The sequence below is a fragment of the Danaus plexippus genome, chromosome 23 (assembly GCF_018135715.1).
Source record: "Danaus plexippus chromosome 23, MEX_DaPlex, whole genome shotgun sequence".
In the NCBI taxonomy this organism is placed as follows: domain Eukaryota; kingdom Metazoa; phylum Arthropoda; class Insecta; order Lepidoptera; family Nymphalidae; genus Danaus; species Danaus plexippus.
Genome location: NC_083551.1, coordinates 5,950,027 through 5,972,192, shown reverse-complemented (window position 1 = coordinate 5,972,192; position 22,166 = coordinate 5,950,027). Strand labels below are relative to the sequence as shown.

At 31.0% G+C, this 22,166-nt stretch overlaps 1 protein-coding gene across 1 annotated transcript in view; it reads left to right on the top strand.

Annotated features, from left to right (window-relative positions):
* Positions 1–21,983, top strand: part of LOC116774841 (octopamine receptor Oamb) — a 71,919-nt gene extending 49,936 nt beyond the window's left edge. Inside the window, exons 2-10 of the mRNA XM_032667616.2 lie at positions 3,795–3,991; positions 11,771–11,913; positions 16,817–17,053; positions 17,219–17,432; positions 18,408–18,561; positions 18,702–18,978; positions 19,506–19,723; positions 19,866–20,033; positions 20,418–21,983. Of these exons, the coding sequence (XP_032523507.1) occupies positions 3,874–3,991; positions 11,771–11,913; positions 16,817–17,053; positions 17,219–17,432; positions 18,408–18,561; positions 18,702–18,978; positions 19,506–19,723; positions 19,866–20,033; positions 20,418–20,421 (1,533 nt within the window). The 5' untranslated portion in view covers positions 3,795–3,873 and the 3' untranslated portion in view covers positions 20,422–21,983. The remainder of the gene's footprint in view (positions 1–3,794; positions 3,992–11,770; positions 11,914–16,816; positions 17,054–17,218; positions 17,433–18,407; positions 18,562–18,701; positions 18,979–19,505; positions 19,724–19,865; positions 20,034–20,417) is intronic.
* The last annotated feature ends 183 nt before the right edge of the window (positions 21,984–22,166 follow it).

The following is a 22,166-nucleotide window of genomic DNA, read 5'->3' as shown; positions in this document are numbered from 1 at the left end:
AAGCAGCCCGATTGGGAAATAACCTCCACCTTAAAGAATACTAGAGTCAAATGATGCTGCTCTTATGTAGTATCGTGAGATCTATATATGGATTTCTATGTTAAGTAAAGTATTAAGAACTACTCTTAGGAATCATATAATTTTTTTCAACCGGCTGCTTAGAGAAAAGTCATGTTTCTGAACCCAAAATCTAACATCTCTAGCTCGAGAGACTAAAGTGCAGGCTAGCATAAATTTTACTGCTATACTGAAAACTACAATTGGAATTTCTTATAGAAAGTGGTGAACCAGTATTTGAACATGAAATATCATTTGCATTCGTCAATAGACTTTGTTGGTCCCTTAGGAATGTGCATTCCTCGTTTGCCACCGAAATGGTATAGAAAATTATAAACCCCTATAAAATAGAAAAGAGGGTAACGAAGAAACAATAAGGAGTGGTTGCTTAAGGGGGTCTGAAGGATTTTCATCATGGAACATTCGTTCACTTTGCTTTTCTTTATTTCTGTAAGGCTGTAAAAAAGGAAAAGGCAGGAAAGGGTGAGAAAAGGGAAAGGGCACCCGGCTCTCTCACTCATCGGACGAATAGCAGCCATTAAAGACTACTTCACGCCGATCTTCTGTAATGGGGTGGAACTTCCCCGGTCAAGCCAGTCCATTTTCCAGTTGTAGTTATTTGACAGCAGCTAGGCTCTACCACCTAAAAACTCAACCATTAAAACTTGTGTTTAAAAAAGTAGCGTCCAAAATTAAACAAATCAACACTGCTTTATAACACGTGTGTGATCTAACAGTTAGAATAGAGTAGCTCATATAAGTTTACACAGCTATTTCCATTAGTCAGAGGTTTTAGAAGTTATTTCAACCCTTCTATGACGTAAAAAGGAATTGATGAGTCATGAAAAGTTAAAAAAAAGTCAATCCATTCATACGAAAAAACAAATACGAAAGTACCCATTATATTATTAAGGAATATTATCTATTTCTTAATAATATTGGTAAAGAAATAAACTTTTATAGTGCCCCAATTTTGATTATTGAATTCTTTTTTTTAATTGCGTACTGTCTATCTATATTTTAAATAACTAAATAGTTTTAAGTAAACACTATCTAGTACAATTGTTAATATTGAGTAGCACTATTAAGCACGTGTGAAAAAATACACAAGAATGTAACATTTAAAGGTTCAATATTCATAAATTGTTGAGTCATTTATATTACTTATACTAGACTACACTTCACTCGAACGCAAAAATCAGCCAAATATTATATTTAATATTCATGTTATTTTACATCTACAAAACAAAATCATAGACAGAGGTGAGAGACCTACATATAATACTCTAAAAAAACTTTCATATATAACAAGTGGGGTAAATGGGTCACATAGGCTCTTTGAATGGCCAAAGCTTACCTCGGATGGGATAAATAATGGGGTCATATATCAAAGGTAAAGAATAGCCTACTTAATCCTAACACTGCTAACTTCGAAGACAACCGTTATGGTGTGCCCATATATTTATCAAGTGTACAATTTTGAGAATAATAAATCTTAAACCAGGTGTTCACAAAATAATCGTTAGCTATATTCAGGTTCTGTGATTACAAACTGAACATCGCATAATTTTTTTTTTATATAATCATACCTAAGATTGTCTTATTTAAATGAAACTAAGTTTTTTGTATACTAAGCATTTATTTTAAACCCAAACCTCGGGATTATGTTGTTATAAAAATAACTACATAATCCCGAGGTTTGGGTTCGATTACAGCAAATAAGATGACGGGCAGAGGAGATGAAAGTCTCGGATTATTTAGTTATAAAATAATAAAAAGCACGTAGTATCCAAGCAATTTAGTTTCCTTGAAATTTTTATAGTTTAACAAGTTAAACTTCCTAGTCGTTGTTTCGTCTATCTATATTATAATCATAATAAGCAACCCCTTAAAACGTATATAAAGACATTTTAAAATTTCGCATGGAGCCAAAGATTCTTTTACTTCTACATTTTAGTATTTTATTTTTAGATTCCACTCCAATCGTGTTCGCTCACTCCGCAACAAATAAACACTGGTCTTTCAAGTTTAAAAGACTTAAAAATTTACTGAATTGAATCTCATTTCCCACGTTTCATTAAGATTCATATTTTCGAAGTTATTACTTTCGGGTTTCACTATTTCGGGTTTCAAAACGAACGCTTACCTGGTGAAGCTTTTATGTTTTACGTTTTAAACATAAATTTAACGTAAATGCAGATTTTTACAAGCAATTAGTGTTTAGTCAATAAACCTCGCCTCGCTAGCTGTCCACTAATTAATCCACCAACATTGGTAGGGTACAATTGTTGACCGTTTAATTGCTTTGACAAAGCTTACTGTACATATAAGATATATGTGTGGTCCGACCAATGGAAAGTGATTAACATGGAACGGAACCGCCTAACAAACATTAATGAAACAAAATATAACTTAAACATTTAACAGAAAGTAAAACATGGGAAGATTAGAAGAGACTGGGGCAGAAGGTACTTCTGGATTTCTGTTACTATGAAGCTGTAGCGATCAATATCGGTATTCGTAAATTGCAAATAAGAGAGCCAAAATCAATTTGTATAAAAATATAATAACAAGAATTTATTTAAGTTAGATTCTAACGTACATAACATTATTGCCTAAGTATGTTAAAAAGAGTAAATTACGCAAATTTGCCTTACAATAATTATCTATCCGGCTAAGTTTTACTATACATTATAATAACAGCAGCTTTAGAGGCATTTATATACTTGTTAAAAGGCGGAGAAAGGTCGGTAGCATACAATAAAGGGTATGTAATATTTAGTTTGTTAGAATGTCAGATGTTTCCGTTTAGTATAGGTCGTTAATACTCAACAGAGATCATCTTACACGCGGAGCCCGGATTTCTTTGGATTTTTGTTTGTATAAAATTTTTCTTTTATTTTACATCTCGTTGTTCGTGATCACGGTTGCTGAAAAGTAACCGAAACGTCGGGAGTATATAGTTTTAACCAAAAATAAGCACGCGTAGTGTAGCCGAAAAATATTAGTTTCACTTAAATGAATAAAATAAAATAGTTGTTATTACTGTTTTATAAAAGAAATATAATGAACAAAGGGTAACTTATCTCTTTACAGTAGTCTATGCCAAAAACCCTTTTGATGGAGGAAACAAGATCAGAAATTGTGGTGTAGGTCTAGACAAAAAAAGAAGAGAAAAGATATATAACATACAAGCAAATATTTATACATATGTAAATATATATATACATACATTTACTGGTAAATATCCTGCAATGTAACAATAATACAATCTAAGGATTTTTTTTAAGTTATAAATTAAATATTATTGTGCGAAGAAATCAATACGAAGAATAAGGAAATACTAAATTTTAACAAATTAAACAACATAAATACACAGAAACAAACTGGTTATCTAATACAAACATACGAAAGGTTATTATGAAAGGCCTCAAACAAAAAATATCTCTTATATTTATAAAAGTGGGTCAAAGGAAATGATTTATTATAAATATCTCATGATCAAGTCCAACATGCAACCAACTCAGCAAACGAATAAAAGAAGCTAATCACGATCTCTACACAAACAACATTATGGAACATTAATATAAAAGAAATGAAAATAAAGATGACTCTCATATAATAAATGTTTCCTGTACAAATAAAAATGTATTTTAATCAGAATAGAAATAAAATTTCGTAAACGCCATACTCAAATCATTCTCACATATTAAACTGAGATTAAATTCTATTTTCAGATGCCGTGTACTTCTCAAATGACGTTATAGAGGGGGCGATGCGCCGCGCGACGCTCGCGTCACGTGCGTTGCGCGTAACATGCGCTCGTTAAACGTAACGGCTTGTGCGGCGCTGCTTGAGGACGTAGACTGGGACGAGCCGGTCAGCGTCGCCAGCTTAGCCGTGCTAGCTCTCATAGACGTCCTGGTCATAGCAGGTGAAACATCATTAAATTACCCTATAGGACCACCATACTAGAATGTTCATTATTTTTGGAATACATTACTATACTGGGTTCGTCTTTCTTAATTTGATTGTCGTAAGTGTTGCAATTCATATTGTTGGTCGACTTTGCTTATTTATATGTTGACTTAAAAGTTATTCATTAAATCTAAAATATAAATTGAAGAAACTTTAACACTTATTTAGTATTTAGGAAACTATAACAGTTATTTAAGTACTTTATTGTAGACTGAGTAAGAATTACTTAAATTAAAAAAGGAGAGATTTGCATGTAAATTTGTTATTTCTGTCTGAAATTGACAAATGCTATTTTTATAATAATGTAAGCCATATTATTGGTAAATAGTCAAAGTGTATCATATCGTTAAAGAAGTAAAGGACGCTCTTGGCATTTTTATGAACTGAAATTAATCGGGAAACAATTAAACCGATGGATGATCAGAGTAATGGAAAGACAAAGGCCCTATTTGAAGGTCCTATCCATCACATATTTGATTGTGGTAGAGTCTAGCTGTGGTCAAATTGCTGCAGCTCGAACATGGGCTGGGGTTGAACAGGGGAAGTACCACCCTCTCACAGAAGATCGGCGTGAAGCAGTCTTTAATGGCTGCATTTCGTCCGATGAGTGAGAGAGCCGGTTGCCCTTTGTTTTTTCCCACCCTTTCCTATCTCCCTTTTCCCAACCTTTTCTCTCTCTCTTCCCCAAACAAGGTTGGCAACGCATCCGCAAAATTATTTTGCGGATGTCCATGGGCAACGGTACTAACTCCATCAAGTAGGCCGTCTGCTCGCCTTCCCCGCTTTATCCTAAAAAAAATATATATATATGTACATATTTTAAGTAAAAGTCTGTGCCTGTGATTACTATCAAAAAAAAAATTATAACACAGGTCATTTTACGATTTTAAATATAATAGGTATTCATGCTCTGTATGTGATATCTTATGCAACAAGGATAGGAAATGTGAAATAAAGGCGATGGTCCTGAGTCCAATAATCCCTCTATATTATAACACAGCACGTCTTCAAAGAGATACATTTTCAATCTGTTTAAAAGGCTCGCACCGCAAGGTTTCAGATCGGAAACTACGTCATATGCAAGACGGCGCAGGGGCATACCATTACATGAAATCCAATCACACAAGTGCAATAAATGTGAAACGAAGTAAACGGCTATTTACTGATTTATTAAAGAATGACAGCATTACAATGAGTAAATTAATACCATAGAAAACCTTTTTGTTTAAACCGTTTTTACATTAAAGATTTTAAAACCAGTTATTAACTTGAAAAAAAGGCTTAATTAAAACTATTTACAATGCAAGATGAGAAATATTACACGTGTCGGAGTCACAAAAACCGCTCAGAATATATACGAAGCTGAAATTATAAGATAATGCCAAAAAAAATCTGGCAACTTCAGACGAGACTGCTGATTGTATAGGATTTAAACGATTCTCTCATAAAAATAGATTCCTCCGACAAATTGAAATTGCAGTTTTACAGACTTCACTGATTCTTTTAAAGGTCGCTTGGGAATCGAGTTTTTATTATCGATAGCAATAAATTATTCTGTCTTGTTACACTAATCAAATAAACCTCAACAATATAACGAGCTTCCTTTCTCCTGTCCTGAGATTTCAGCATAAAATAGTTTGTATGCTTCAGAGAGGGAGCGGTATACATTTGTAGGTGTCAGTGAGTTTCCATTAGCAGATTACATTTGTTTGTCGGCTCCAAATTGAATAAATCCACAATATAAAGGTTATATTTTATTACATTTATGATTGAAATCTCGCACAACTTCACTCCTCGATACTCTTTACCTTTTGGTGCTAATTATAAAAAATATTTTTTATTCATTTCAAATATTATGAAGAAAATGTTTCTATTCTTCTACCTATAACTTTGTTAGTTATTCTTTTCATTTTAGATTTTAATAAATAGACAGTTCATCTTTATAACCATTCATTTCGAAGACAAAATCTGTTAAATTTCATTTATATTTAAATAAAAATTTAATAAAAGCAATATACCTTAATATGGAAAGGATAAATAAAGCACTCAGTAACATTATGCAAAAATATTTCATCCACAGTTCCTTTGTAACACCTGCGTACTGGAAAGTGAAACGAAAAGTAATAAGTGTGCACGCTTGCACGCTCAGGTGACGTATGTCTGAACATATACTTAATAATGTTAAAAATTAACTAACAGCTAGTCTTGAAATTAATATATGGATCAGAAAAGTAAACAATGTACGTATGTTAAAATTTCTCTATTAAAAATTATGTTTTTAATAGAGCAATACGAGCATATTACGTAATTATACTGACAAAATATAATCAATTCGTATCTGTGTAAATCCCTTGCTTCACTTATATTTTCATTTATTTCCCATTAATCTATGAATCTAATAGTTTTTAACGCTAAACATTTTGTTATTAATAATAATATCACACAAATCATTTGTCGTATTTCTTTTAATGACAAAGTCTGTTTTCGTTTTCTAAATCGAACGCTTGCGAGACTTATCCAGCGGCGCGAATGAAATGATGTTTCACGGAAGTAATGTATACATCGATATTATAAAATTAAATTCATAATGACAATAAAGACCTTATATTAAATATTATGTTTTATTTGAATAAAGTTCAAAAGCTTCTTATAGAAATTCTTGTACCAATATTTATATAACGAAACGTTTAATGATATCAAAGATTTTCGTTTCGTTATTATCACTACCTCAATTCAATTAATTCAATTGAATATTTAAGATTTGTGCTAGTACTCACTTAAATGATACTAAGGTTTTCGGATAATACTACGCGTTTTTGTTATCCGAAAACCTATTGAAAAAATAATTTTAGTTTTCATTAAATTATCTCATGTATCTATTAAATATTTTCTTTTATCCATTGTTTAGTGTTTCGTCGTCTTAGCGTCGTTGTTTCGAAATTGAATAATGATATATAAAATATAATACCATTCATTACTGTCTGCATTGTATTAGACTCGAAAGTTTTTTAATATTTTTTCAAGCATTCGTAAAACATCCGCTGCAAACACTACATTGTATAAGATAGCATGGAAATTTACATAATTCGAGAAAGTTTTTATTTTTTCATTTCAGAATATTTCAATTGGTTTTGATTTGAAATGAATAAGAACGTCTATTCTTTCGGCTGTATTTTTTACCGGCTTGCTGGACTACTAATAAAACGAAGTATATATAGAATGCCAACATGTTAAATAGAAATTTTCGTGTTAGTTGTTTTTGATCATTGTTTTTTTTTCTGTAACATTTGTTTTCGAATTAGTTCAACATTAATTATATTAAATTTCGTTTTAGCTAAAGACATGTAATAAGAAGAAATAATTCCAAAAAATACTTAGAGTATTTACTCTAATTGTGGGAAAGGCTTTTTTGGCTATTTCATTTAATTTTTTAAATATAAAGATTAAATGTAATATAAAGACAACTAGAAGAACAGATATTATCACCGAATGTGAAATATATTTTTTTCTAACATCTAAAAAGTCGATATCACGATCCTTTTCATTATTGTCCATGTATTTCAGAGAACTCTCCCAGGGCTGGAAGCCAGCTTAACAAAAAGTTTTGGTACGCAAGAAGTTTTGACAGTTCTATGCATATTAAATGATTAGATATGACAAGGATTTAGAGTTTAACTTACTATTAGAACTAACATTTGTAACGTGACATTTAATTTCACTTATTTTTAATGCTTGAATTGCGTTATTTTATTCATATTTTAATTTTTCTCTATAATTTTATCGTTCAATAATTTAACCACTTTGTTTTTAATATTTTAACTAAACTTAATTGACAATAAAATAATGGTTTATGGATTTCCTACTCTATTTATTATACAACATTTTATCAGACGTGTCGAGAAATGAGTAAAATGTAATGTAATGATTTCCATAACCATAGTTTTATTTTTATGTGAATTATAAAAACCTTAGCTATTCATTATCGAGAGTGTTTGTATCAATTATTGTAGGTTTGTTCCGTATAAAATTAGCGATTTATTTATATTCGTTTTGAGGAAATGAGAACATTATTTGATATTTGATTTACTGAGTAAAGCAATTTAGAATATGCTGGTATACATTACGAATGTTTAATGAATGTTCAAATTTAGAAATACACTTAAAAAAGTAATAATTTTGTCGCTTAATTACAATAAATGTAATCAAATGTACGTAGTGAAATGGATCCTATATTATATTCGTTTAAGGTTGATATCATGACGCAGTTCTACATTTAGTATGCATTGAATTATGAAATCTTAATAAAATCACCAAATAAACTCATTGTGAAAGATCGTAATAGTAAAAAAAGTCAGCAACCCAGGCGGTTTTAATGATACAAAATAAAACCAAACGGCACGGCCTATTTTAAAAATGAACAATACAATTGAAACGGTAATGGTATCCGCTGCCATAGCTTCCCTTGCTGTATTATTCAATAAGGTCTTTGTTATTACCTTTCCTCGATTCGGTTACTCCTAGCCGAGTACGTCGATTGTGTCTTGCTCAGCGTTATTGGCTTTACTTTTCTACATACATACGTGTACCGATTTGTGTTTTGAAAATCTTATTTGCTTTACTTCTAAATCTTCGTGTAAATATGTTAAGTATACAAAAGTAGTTTAAAAAAGGAAGGTCCTTCGACAAACATGGAAGATAAGTTAAACATTTTTGAATACAAACGAAATAAAAGTAAGATATGTAATTTTAAATTATTTTAAGATGCTTCAAAATTAGTAAATTTTAAAGTTAAAAAATTTCAGTATTTTAAATGATTCCAATATTATGACTTCATCAAGAGGATCTTATGATAAAATCCAAGACAAAATATATCATATTATATCTAGTTGTTTTTTTTTATACTTACGAAGCAATCTGATCAATAGCTGAGTTAGAAATGATCAAGTAGAGAACAGGTCTATAAATTTTTATCATACAATTTTTTTCTAGTCAACTCGATGAGCAATTATTAGATTTTCCCCAGTCGCTACAATCGAGTGTTACCTCCTCAGATGGGACGGAAATATTGAGTTACAAAAATACAATTTACAAACAAATTACCGAAGGAGACATACTAACCTTCTGTAATTTACAAGAAACTATTTAATAGATATGTTTACAATACATTTTAAGTTATACAAAACTAAGTATCAACAGTATGCTAACAATCACATGTACGTGGAAGCAATGGACGCTTCTAAATGCAAATTCCTCACATTACAATTGTTATTTCAGCTGAGTTTTATGCGAAGAGTGGGAGTGCTAGAACCTAATGCCACTTTCCCTTTAAGTCCAATAACATTATTGCATTTCTTCACTTATCTCTATGAGCTAAAAGTTTTCATTATCACACTACATACGAGGCGTTACGAGTTTTTAATTCTTAAATCATCCAAGATTATAGTGTTGAATCACATTCTACCTACTGTTTCTGAAAACTTGCCGAATGCACTGTGACTATGAGCACTTAGGCTAAGGTACATTGAGTAAACTCTTTATATAAAGACTTAATATAAATAAATACATGTTATACTCATTACCTTATAAATTCTTATTGAGGTGCTTTCGCCTGGGGATATCCGGCGACCCCTTAATTTGATTGGTACTTTTTATGAAATAGTCAAATTAACCAGCGAGTTTCGTAGTTAGCAAAAAAGTTATTAAATTTTAAATCAATATTGAATAATTCATGATTGGGAATTGGAACTGACTGTTCAAAATTAATTTGTTTTTACGTATTCAAATAAATTTAAGGCGATTTAATGGATAACTCGACATTATTTACTTTCTCATCATCAGCGACAACGTCTTTCATAATTTAAAAATTTCCTCATTCGATTAACATTCGTTACTTCGAAATATTATTACAATATTTACTTGCTTTAAAACCATAAAATTATTGTTTACAAAATCAATAAGATATAAGGAAATCTAAATAATTGAAAAGAAATGATTTTGTCGATTTTATAATTTATCAAGATCTTATTTACAGAATCACATAATTAAGTATAAGTATAAAGTAATATTTTCCTAATCAAAAGTTTCCTTTCTGATTTTTATTTTGGACTTCTTTGACTATAAACCAACAATCCCTGTCACGATGTACTCGTGTGTTCACAGTAAACTTTACTCAAATCTAGAAAATAAATTATAAATATACTCATATATAATTATTTGTTTAAAACTTAAGCAAAAATACAGTTTAAATATACCAAGAGACTCAAGTATCTAGGTGGACTCACTTCAACTTTTACAATTTTCTTTCTTCCTTGACTCGAAGCTTAATATAAACTAATTAAGACTCTGGAGTTAACAGTTAATTGCTTTAACTAGGTTTTGGTCTTCGTATTAACAGCTTGTAAACTAGAACATTGTAAAGTATGTCAAATTACATACAGAAAAATATTCATTTATAATAAATAATTTAAAATTAAAAAAAAAATCATCTGTTTAATGCTTTAAAAATTTTGGTAAAAGATTTTCTATTGAACGACCAGGAGGATATTCTTTATGAATTTTAATTAAAACAAATTTATGGTACTAATTATTTACAAGTAATTGTTTGCTTGTTAAAAACATATTTTACAAAAAAAAAAAAATTTGCAGAGCATAGATTTTAATAAATAAAATAAGAATATATTTTTAAGTATTACTTTCAGTACATAAAATTAGTGTCTGTTCAAATTAAATCAACACTTTATTAAGGAAAATACAGTGTGTTCAATGACAAAGTAAACACAATTTTTGCTAGCGAAAAAACTAAACGAACCATCACGCAATCGTTTTGGACATGATAAATAGAATATGTATTTGATAGGAAATATCATATGCCTGTATTAATTCCTTTCGGACATCAGACATTAGGAAAATAATTGTTGTGAAAAAATTTGTAATGGTCATAACTTACCAAGTAACCTATAAGGTATTTTCATCTAATCGAGATAAAGATTTTTGTAACACCTTAGACATCAGAACTTCAATACAAGTATATATTAAATTAAAACAACACTGAATTATAATCGAAACGTTAGGTTAAAAGTAAAAAAGATATAGGCGAGCAGCATTCAGGAGTTTTTTTGTCTTATAAGGAACTATTATTGTGTAGATTAATTGCACAGACATAATTAATTATAATAAAAGAATTATCATTCTTTTATGATCTTTATATGTATGTGATATGTGCGAAAAGATTTTTCTTTCCGGTTTAAATAAATATTAGTTATGGATAATGAGGTGTATGGTCAAACGGAGTCTGGTTATGTGAACCTAAAGCCAGCCGGACTCTCTAGGAAAACTATATAATTTTAGTAGCAAATTTTAAAGCCTACATGGTTGCTTTAATATGGCAATAGCTATGTTGTTATATTTGTTTAAAAATTTTGATTTCTTGACTCCAAGACAAACTGGTATTAATATTAAATCAACCCAATGATGTTCCTCCATTCACTTTTGTTAATTTTTAAATAGAATATCTCCTTTGTGGCACTATAATGACTGAAAATTGTATTTAACATCCAAGTTATATACAAATTGAGTAATCAATAGTAGTAAAGGAGTTATCAAAGCAATTAGCTATCGAGTAGTGTAGGATTGTCTGTAGTAGGGGCAACATCATTGACATTAGCAACTAACGGTTATCGCTCAATATCAAACGTTGAGGGTTACAGTAATGATCCTTATTCCTGTCATTTTGTAGGTAACTGCCTGGTGATAGCCGCCGTTTTGTGTTCATCCAAACTCCGAAGCGTGACCAATCTGTTCATAGTTTCATTGGCAGTCGCTGACTTATTGGTTGGAGTCGCCGTGCTACCCTTCTCAGCCACACGCGAAGTCTTCAAGGTAAGTTACATAAAGAAGTCACTTACAGCCTAGACACTCTTTATAGAACCAATAAAAAATTCAGTCAAAACAAAATATAGATCCTATGAGACATAAAATAGCATATTTTGTGATGTTGTGGGCTTGTTGTGACTTTTACGTATTATGATACCATAATAATAAACGTATTTAAAATTCTTAATAAATACATATCATTTGGTTATACATACACTATTTGGTTAAATTATATCAAGTTTTTGCTTTATTTGATGATGCTACTTAGGCCTGTTTAAATACAAATTAATTTGTCAGAAATTTTATACAAAATAGTATTGTATGATTTTAGTCGCAACTAAACAAAGGTGTTTCATTTTTGTTATCGATGTCTAAATGGTGTTTTGCAATTTTATGAAGATAGATTTTTTTATTCGGATAATAATATGCATACACAAAACGTCCTTGCACAATTCATATCAGCTTAGAGGCAAAATGTTTAAACTTGGGAATTTATATGTTGAATAAGTTTTTGTGCTTTTTATGTTGTTGAAAGTAAATTTTTACTGTGCTTAAGACGATCCTCAATGCAGAGAAGCATTAGTTGAAAACAGATCTCAAGCAGTAGGTTTTTAGCTTTAACGTTTGTAACATTTGAACATTTTCAGGAGCATCATTCGTGCAATTAAACACTTTCCTGTCTCACAGTTGCGACCATTATACCGGATGACTAGTTTCATTCAAAACTCAACTTTATTCCGCTTTCAGTTGTCACATTTCACAAGAATCGAAAAGAACCTTTACCAGATTGGAAAACTGCTCTAAAATTTCTAGCACTGTTTTCACATGCATAATTTTAGATTTAGTGTTAAGCGATGTATGATACTGATAGTGATAAAAAAAATCACTTAAATGTGGCAACTGTGGTTAAAGCAATGTCCAATCCTGTTTAGTTTTTTATTAGAATTCAAAAAATATATAACGTAGATGAAATAAAATATATGATATAGCAAGAAAAAATATAAAAAAAAATACTTGTTCCAAATTTAATTCAATTAATTATATAGAATAATGGAATACATTCTCGTTTTATATTTAATGAAGCTGGATATTACATGGAATATTTCTCGACACTCGCAGGATTTGAATCTTTGACTTCTGTCACACAGGATCCCAGTTGCTATCCCGGTTAAGCTAACGCGCCGTCACTCAACTGGTTTTGAAATCGTCAAATATGTATCAGGCTGAAGGTTCAGCTTTGGATTTTGTTTTTACATCCTAATCCTCACAGAGTATTGGTATAGACTATAGACTCTATGTCTAGTCTAGCCTGTCTAGTCAAGTCTATTATATAGAGTATTAGCCTCCCATAATTCAGAGACTTTAAATAACTATTATTGACCAGATATTTATTATAAATAGTTTTACGCAGGCAATTAGCTGCTCACATTCGTGGAAATTTTATAGCGAGCTGTTTTACAAGGCCGCTATGAATATGACGTTGTTTTATTAGACTATAGACATGTGTAGTATACGGTTAAAGGCCCAACTCCAGTCATTCATCGGTCTTCCCTCCATTAGCCATCCGTGGCTTCTATTCATGTATTCAAAGGACACAGAGTAAGACTTACAAAGAGATTACACTCGTGCCTTACAAGTTAGCGTGATTACATCTTGCTTCATTACTTCCTTCTAGTTTATATAAGGTTTTATGATATTGTATGGATAAAATTATTAAATTTATATTCAAGTATTCAAGTATTCATAGAGTAGATATAAGTAGTCTTAAAGAAATGTAAATAAAACATACATTATTTACATTTGTTTAGTAAAAGTTCGAATAAGTTCTTGAAGGCTTGATTGAAAATTTTATATCCACTCTAAAAACGTAGATCCCACATCCTTATTTAGCTGCTTCAACGAGAACAAAAGAATCTCGTACAAGTCAGCTCTTTATTAATGTTTTCGAAGTACAAACAACAGCAAGCTTAAATTAGTTCTTTGCTGCGCTCTGTTAAATAGATTTTGAGATTTCTCTCAGTTAATAACACGATAAAACTTTCGACAACTCGTATTTGGTATAAATAGCTCATTATAACTTTTTTGCACAATTTACATGCTGGCTCCATTTATAATATAAAAAAAATGTGATGTTAGGGATTCAATTAAGTTCTTTAAAACATTATTATATCTGTTACTTACAATTTTTAGAAGTCTATTTTACTACTTATTGTTGTATAAAATAACAACTACTCATGTAACATATTTATAGTTTTTATTTTATAATAATTTAATCAATTTGTTCATTTTCAGTATTTATTTAATTCTAGTATAATAAAGAAATATTCAATATTTATTTTAGTTAAAAGCTAAATAATTCTCTACAACAAACTAAATCTAATAAACAAGACATTGATGGGTATTTTTACTTTATATGCGTGTGTATAATTCTGGTTTTCAATGAAAACTAAGCGTAAAATTACATTTGAAAAAAAAAATGTTTGTTGCCAGAACAACCGGAAGCATATTTTTTTTTAAATTCAAACCAATTGTTGTTTAATACGAGTCGTGAAAAAATTAAAAATATAAAAAAAAAACTCTTTCATGCTTTGTACGTTTACAATTTTTAGCCACAACTCGGATTTCTTTTCATCTCATTGTCTCACATATTAATCTATTGTTATAACATAAATCTACTATAGAAATATTATTATATTCTTAAATTATACAAATAAAACATCATCGATAAATCTGATCATATTGTTCATTACAATTCGGTTGAAGCCACATTTATCTAGCCATACGTTCGGAGCAGCCATTATTTTATTACGGTTCTCACAAACAAACGTTATTACATCCAATATAGAATTGTTCATTTGGCCACGAATAAATAACCACACGGGGTAATACTCTACGCAAGTGCTAGTAATCGACATCATATATTATTTTGCATCACGTAATACATCTATTCACGTTGTGTAATATTCTTTAAATCTATTTTTTTATTATATAATAACAGTTGCCGGATAGCTGCGTAATGACAGCCATCATCTCAATTTTGATGATAAAAAAATAGCTTGCATCATTACGATTTTTATATTAAAGAGTAAAACTTTTAATCAATTTTAGATATCCGACGAATTGGAATTTGAAATTATCAAAACTTGGACTCGTATAATACCTATGTATCAGTACGTTTTTTGTTAAACGTCTCTAATTTGCATAATTTACACGTATGCATACGTTTCAAAGATAAATTCTGTATTTCTGTCTTCTCTTAATTGTTAATTTCTTCTTTCGTACAAGGACTAGTGTGGACTTGATGGTTTATAAAAGTACTTACAGCATTTAATCCGACAAGAGAGCGCTTAACCTACAGATACTATTTAAACTGGAACCATATCCCAATAAATCCTCAGGCTTACTGAAACATATATCAGAGAATGCATAAATCTATTTTTAGAAGTACCGATACACTCGTCAACTTTGACTCGGACAATACAAAGGGACGGTAGACGCATTCACAAGTCAACGTCTAAAATAATAAATAGGAGATATTTTTGTCTCGTGCAAAAATAGTGCTTACATTAAAACAATCATAAACTAATATTTAAATAAAAATCCAAATGAGACCATATAGAATACAAAATCCTTCAACAGATTGAACCTGTCACCTGCGGATTATTGCGTTTTATTTGATTCACCAACTAAGCTCTCGTGTCTTGCCACGAGGCAATGAATTTTTTGTTCAATGTCTTCTGATTTTAATTTTCATTTATATATATTTGCCGACGTGATGACGCTTACCTTAAACGTTATACGGAATATCTCCTGTGTTTCATGGCAGTTTGCTGAAAGCGGCTCACCCTAACAATATTCATTATTATTATTACTCTAATTGAATTTAATCTGAGCACCATCTGTCGTTACCGACCGGGCGCCTACTATTGAACTTCATCCCTTACATTTGAAAGTATAGATTATAAATATATCAAATTAAATTTTAAGTACATCTCACAGACACAATCACAATTTTTGAGTAGCAAAAATGTATTTTTCTATCGTTAGACTTAATTAAAGTAAGCGTATACAGTAGTTATTCAATAGGATTGTATATGTATATACTATTTTATAAGTATAGTTAGACACCTAACATATGTACATCAAACATGTAAGTGAATTACAAATGATTTCGAGTGTCGAAGCAAATAGTAGCGGTGTTCTTGATTGAACGTTTGCTCTAGCTTCATATATTTGACATACTCTTACATAACTTTGTTACCAGTTTTTGCTTGAATTGTTTATGTCAGATGAACACTGAACAGACATTAGGTATAAATTTCGACAACTCTATATACATGTCGATTGAAATTAAATTTCAACATTAATCTAGATAACTGTTGATTAAAGTAACTATGGTCTAATGTGTGATGATGATTTTGACTACTAATATAACAAAATATTATTTATGTACATATATGTTTTTGCATGTTTAAGTTCACTGAATAAATAATTAATTTAAGCGTTAAGGTTTTGTTCAATGAGTAAGTTTTTTTAACAACAGATTCTCTTAATAACTTTTTTATATAATAAGAAAAATATTGTAATGACGTAACGTATTTTATAACATAATTTGTGAAGTTCCCGACTTGTCACGACTTTTCATGCGTAAATTTTCATTCATACTTAATGTTTCGATTACTCTGCAGTAGAGAGAGTACATCATGAGAAGACATTATTCTCGTTTATCACTACCAAAACAAGATGTGAATCTCTCATAATACATTTGTTTGCATAACCCCACAGGATTATATATTTTAAAAGATGAACATACTTTCACTCATATATATCAATTTAGCACGTCCAACAAAACAAGATAAATATTGAAAACAAAGCTTTGTGTTTATCAAGATATTATATCACCCAACAGGTATGGATCTTCGGAGACGTGTGGTGCTCTGTGTGGCTCGCAGTAGACGTCTGGATGTGCACGGCTTCCATATTAAATCTCTGCGCTATTTCGCTGGATCGCTACGTGGCTGTCACCAGGCCCGTCAGTTATCCTAGCATCATGAGCAGGAAACGGGCGAAGGCACTCATCGCCGGCCTTTGGGTGCTCTCATTTGTGATCTGTTTTCCTCCGTTAGTCGGTTGGAAAGATAAACAGGTGAGTGAAAACTATAAGAGGAATAATGAATATTGATTAGAGTTACCTATTCATGGTTGCCCTTGAAGAGTTGTTATAAAATTTGGAAAAGTTGCACTATTAGAACCTGTTTTAGGAAATGAATTAAAAGTAAACAACTTCATTTGACCTCTTTCTATTTCACAGTCTGGGGAGTCGGAGCACAAAGAAGGCTGGACAGCGAATCCTCCGTGTCCTTGGACATGTGAGCTCACCAACGATGCTGGTTACGTCGTGTATTCAGCTCTAGGTTCATTCTACATACCAATGTTCGTGATGCTATTCTTCTATTGGAGAATTTACAAAGCAGCAGTTAGAACCACGAAAGCTATCAACCAGGGGTTCCGCACTACCAAAGGCAGTAAGCGAAAAAACGATCTACTTATATGGTGTAACAGAATCGCATTAACGATATTTAGGAAATATATTTAAAATAATATACCTATAGTATAATATTTTCCCTATATTATCAGGCTTTATTCTAAATTTCTTAATTCTATGAGGCTATTTCTTTAAAAATATTTTTATATGAATACAAAGTTCTCGGTCGGTCGGCAATGTAATCAATTTTTGCATAAACCGACCTTCTGGAGGACTACTAATTCTATTGAAATGAGGCTCTCTCGATAGTAAAATGCTTGTCCAATGAATATTATATTCTACTTAATCCGTTTCTCATAGAAAAGCATAAGACCAGGACGATTCTGTTTGATTAAAATAGGAAAATATATGTCTCTTTCTATAATCATTCAATAAGTCATAGAAATATGACGATAATAAATAAATTAAAATTAAATTAGAACTAAAAAGCACACTAATGGAAGTAAAGTGAATAGTAATTTATTTTTAAAAAAGTTTATTTAATATTAGTGTCATTAACAAAAAAGTATTGTCTGGACGCAAAACTTTGGGTAACTATAATAATTTTCATATTGATTTCACTTTTACCACTGACTGTCATTAAAATAATAACAGATTGGATTTGAAGCACAGTAAACTTTTATTATTATAACTTTGGTTTTCGAAAACATTGTATTTTTATACTTTTTTTGTATTCATGTCTTTACTCTGGTCCCTGGAAACAGTGTTTTTATTTCTTAACAGTTTGCAATGAGTCTTCTAAAAGATTGTTATTAATATAAACTTATCAGTAAAAGCGCATTACTGAGACAGTTTGTTTAGAAAACTATAAACATCAAATCCTTCTTGTATACCATATTCTTATAAATTTAATATTGAAATAATACTAAAAGATTGTTAAAATTACTTCAACCCACAAAAACGTATGTAACAAAGCTGGTAAAAATACTTTGTGAATTATTTATTTACCTTCCAGGTAGAGGTCTTGGTAGCAGATTCGACGACAATCGTCTCACTCTTCGTATCCACAGGGGCAGAGGTTCTGCTCGGCCTCACGGTTCTCCTCTGTCCACTGCCTCTAATCATTCCACGAGCACGTCTCTAAGCGCTTCACCGGAGAGGTTGAGAAGGTATAACGTAGAGATTGGTACTTGTAGAATTACTTCGATGGCTTATCCACTTGATGCGTTCCATATACTAATTGAAAATTATTTCCACTCCTGAACATATAAGTGTTGCATGCAGATGTTAAATAAAAAATTATTTGCAGACATTCCAGCGCAAGACGAGCACACGAGAAGATCAAAATTTCCGTCTCATATCCTTCATCAGAACAGATCTGCCCAGCTCATGAGAACTCCAGGTCTCCAAGTAGATCACCGAGTCCATCACTGTATGCGGTGCATTACGAAAGAGATGGAAGGGAGCTAACTGAGAGCAGGTTAAGAGTTAGACCTTCACATCACCTATCACCCGGACCTTTATATGATGACTATGATGATAAACCAAGGACGAGAAGGATGGGGAAACGAAACATCAAAGCACAGGTAATTTATGTGTCATACTGATTAACGTAAAAATTTAAAAAATCTGAAAATTAAAAAAATCTAGATAGAGGTTCCTTAAACCCACATCTGGGTCGCAAGTCCCAGGCACTGTTGAAGCTCCTCTCCCTGCAACGCGATGGACCCGCCACCCGCACGGTGAATCCATTGAATGTTAAGAAGTTTTGTCTCTGTAGGACAAATAAAGACAACGAGACGAAGCCTCAGCCTTAACCGAAATTTTAACTTATTTTTTCTGAATTTGAAACAATTAAAAGTAAATAAGGGATTTTTGTAAATTTATATAAAGAAACACAAATTAATTTAACTTAAAAACATTTAATTTCGTTTAAATTCCTTTAGATATATTCAAATATATCTTTATGCACGTAAATTCATAGCATCAAAAATTTAAATTCCAAATACTATTATTTCTCACAGTGAAGAGAGTATTTTTCTTACTTTCACGACTTCACTGATATTGTATAAATACATCTAATAAAGTTATAAATATTTATATTCTTCTAAAGGTCAAACGTTTCCGTATGGAGACCAAAGCGGCCAAGACTCTCGGCATCATAGTTGGTGGCTTCATATTCTGCTGGCTGCCTTTCTTCAGCGTGTACGTGGTCCGAGCCTTCTGTGGTGACTGTGTGACCCCGATCGTCTTCTCTGTTCTCTTCTGGCTTGGTTACTGTAACTCTGCCATAAACCCTCTCATTTACGCCCTATTTTCTAAAGACTTCAGGTAAGACGATCACAATGTTTGTGGTTTTGATATTAAGTTTTATATTCATATTCAATATACTTACATGTGATAATTAAAGTTAAGGTCGTAAAATCATTTGTTTGTCTCAAGTCTATTTCAAAAATATTTTTGTGAAATCCAGATTCGCTTTCAAACGTATAATCTGCGCTTGTTTCTGCGCGGGCGGCGGTGCGCGGCGTGAGTCAGGCGCAGATGACGTCACTCGCCGCGCTCGTAACAACACTCACGCACACACACACTCACACTCTCACTCACTCGACGAGGAAATGCATCCCAGCGCTACAGAGAGGTATGAAATGTTAATTACACTTTAATGTACATGTAACTATTTAATTATATAAACTTTATTAACAGCCTTGTCTTTGTATGAATGTTTTAAACTAGAGATACCTAAAGTACTACATTGTATGAATAAAAAAGGTAGAGAATATTCTCCTGCTTACTGGTCTTTAATTAACTATACTACCAAATCTTTAAATTATATTACATTTTACATATATGTACCTACTTATGTAGTTTTGTAATTAACTTTCGTGAATGAGGACGCATACATTGTCTGTTATCGTCATTGATATATTAAGGTCAAAGTAAGAGGTCTATCACAGAAAAGGTTAGTTAGCAAATATAAAAATTAATCACCTTTCATTTAAAAAAAAATATCTTGAACATCCAGGTGACGTCAAGCCCTGCGACGGCAGAACGCGCAAATCCAGACGACCGTCGCTTGTGTTTGAAAAGTTTAACAGAACCGTAGTACGAGATAACATCCTCGACATTCATACCGACAGTTACAAAGTAAATCATTGACATACCCTACCGTCACCTCCAGGACTTGGAGTAGTGTATTAAACACAAACATTTGTATATATTCATATGTATATAAAATGTAAATAATTACGTATTGTAAAGTAATGTTTTAAATTGAACAGAAACCATTGTTTTATATTCAGCAAGTCTCTGTTTTATAACCGAATGTCTGTAGTCATTTTAATTGAAGGCTGTGCTAATAATTATATTTAATCTATTTAAAGAAATATTATATTTATTTATCCAAAAGTAGTAACCTATTTCTAGTCATTAAAAGACAATTTAAATCACTTACATATAAATAAAATTTATGTGAAAGCCTGATTATAATATTCTTAAAAACTTTTAAAATATATTTGATTATATTGTATGATGTAAAATCCGGGCCTACCTCACTACTACCAAATGTAAAATATTGTTACTTAAAAAAAACGTATTTTTACCTTACCTTAGGTACTTATACCTCAGTGAAAATTACTGCTGTGGCTGTATGTTTTTCTCACATTTTAATGTTGGTGAGCCCTATATGCTTATTCCTAATTCACACCGGCACACTACACACGAAGCGTTTCCCGTTTCTCATTCCATAACTTACTTTAATGCGGCAATGTTACATGATTTATGACCGAAAAACTGTTAACCATCCGTGTGTAGTGCGACGATAACTAAAATGTCATCAATAGTATTAAACGTCGACATACTTAAAAACAGTTTTATTTGACTGAATTTTTGACTTAGTTCTAAACAATATGAAGCCACAAATAACCTAAGATTCTCAGCTATATATTTTTAATTATTATTTCGGTGAAGTATTTAAGAAAGATCACTTGCACGCTTATACGTTTGTTCGTAACAAAAACATTAAAGAATTGAATTTATAACATAGTACAAATCAAATGTTTTAGGATCTTTGTTTAAGTTATGTTTGCGATCAAAGGGAAGACATAGTTATATTATTGTTTTGAATGTTATATTTGTATAGAAAAACCATTAAGAACGAAGATAGTTCTTGAAACTTTTAATTCAACTTGGTTTAAAAAATTTCGCCACTTATATTTTAGACATAACAGTCTCATCGAAATTACTTGCTTTTATTCCATTTAAATTGTAGTTATTGTAAGTACCAAAATTTAATAACTGTTAAAATATATTAAAAATATATCGATAAAAACAAATGTAATAGAAAATTAACACATATTCTATTTGTATTTAAAAATAATATGACTGAATTATTAATGTAAAGGGTAGATACTCAAGAATTGCTTATAATGTATAATGTTATATACTATATAAGTGTATGTTTAGTTTTAATTGTGAAAGATCTCAACGTTCCTCTAACTGTCTGTTGGCGTGTTCGATGTTAATATATTTGTTATAAATTATAATATGTGTGAAAATATAAATATGTAAAAATATATGAAATTGGTATTGTCACATTCTTATTATTACCCGATTATTGATTTTTAAAATTACCTCTAGCAAGTAGCAGTGGCGTGAACACTATACGTAATACGTGCACTGAATACTGCAGCCATGAAACAGACGTAACTAAACTGTTATGATATTACTTTTATACTTACATCAACACTTAATTAAGCTTAATACGAGTGTTCAC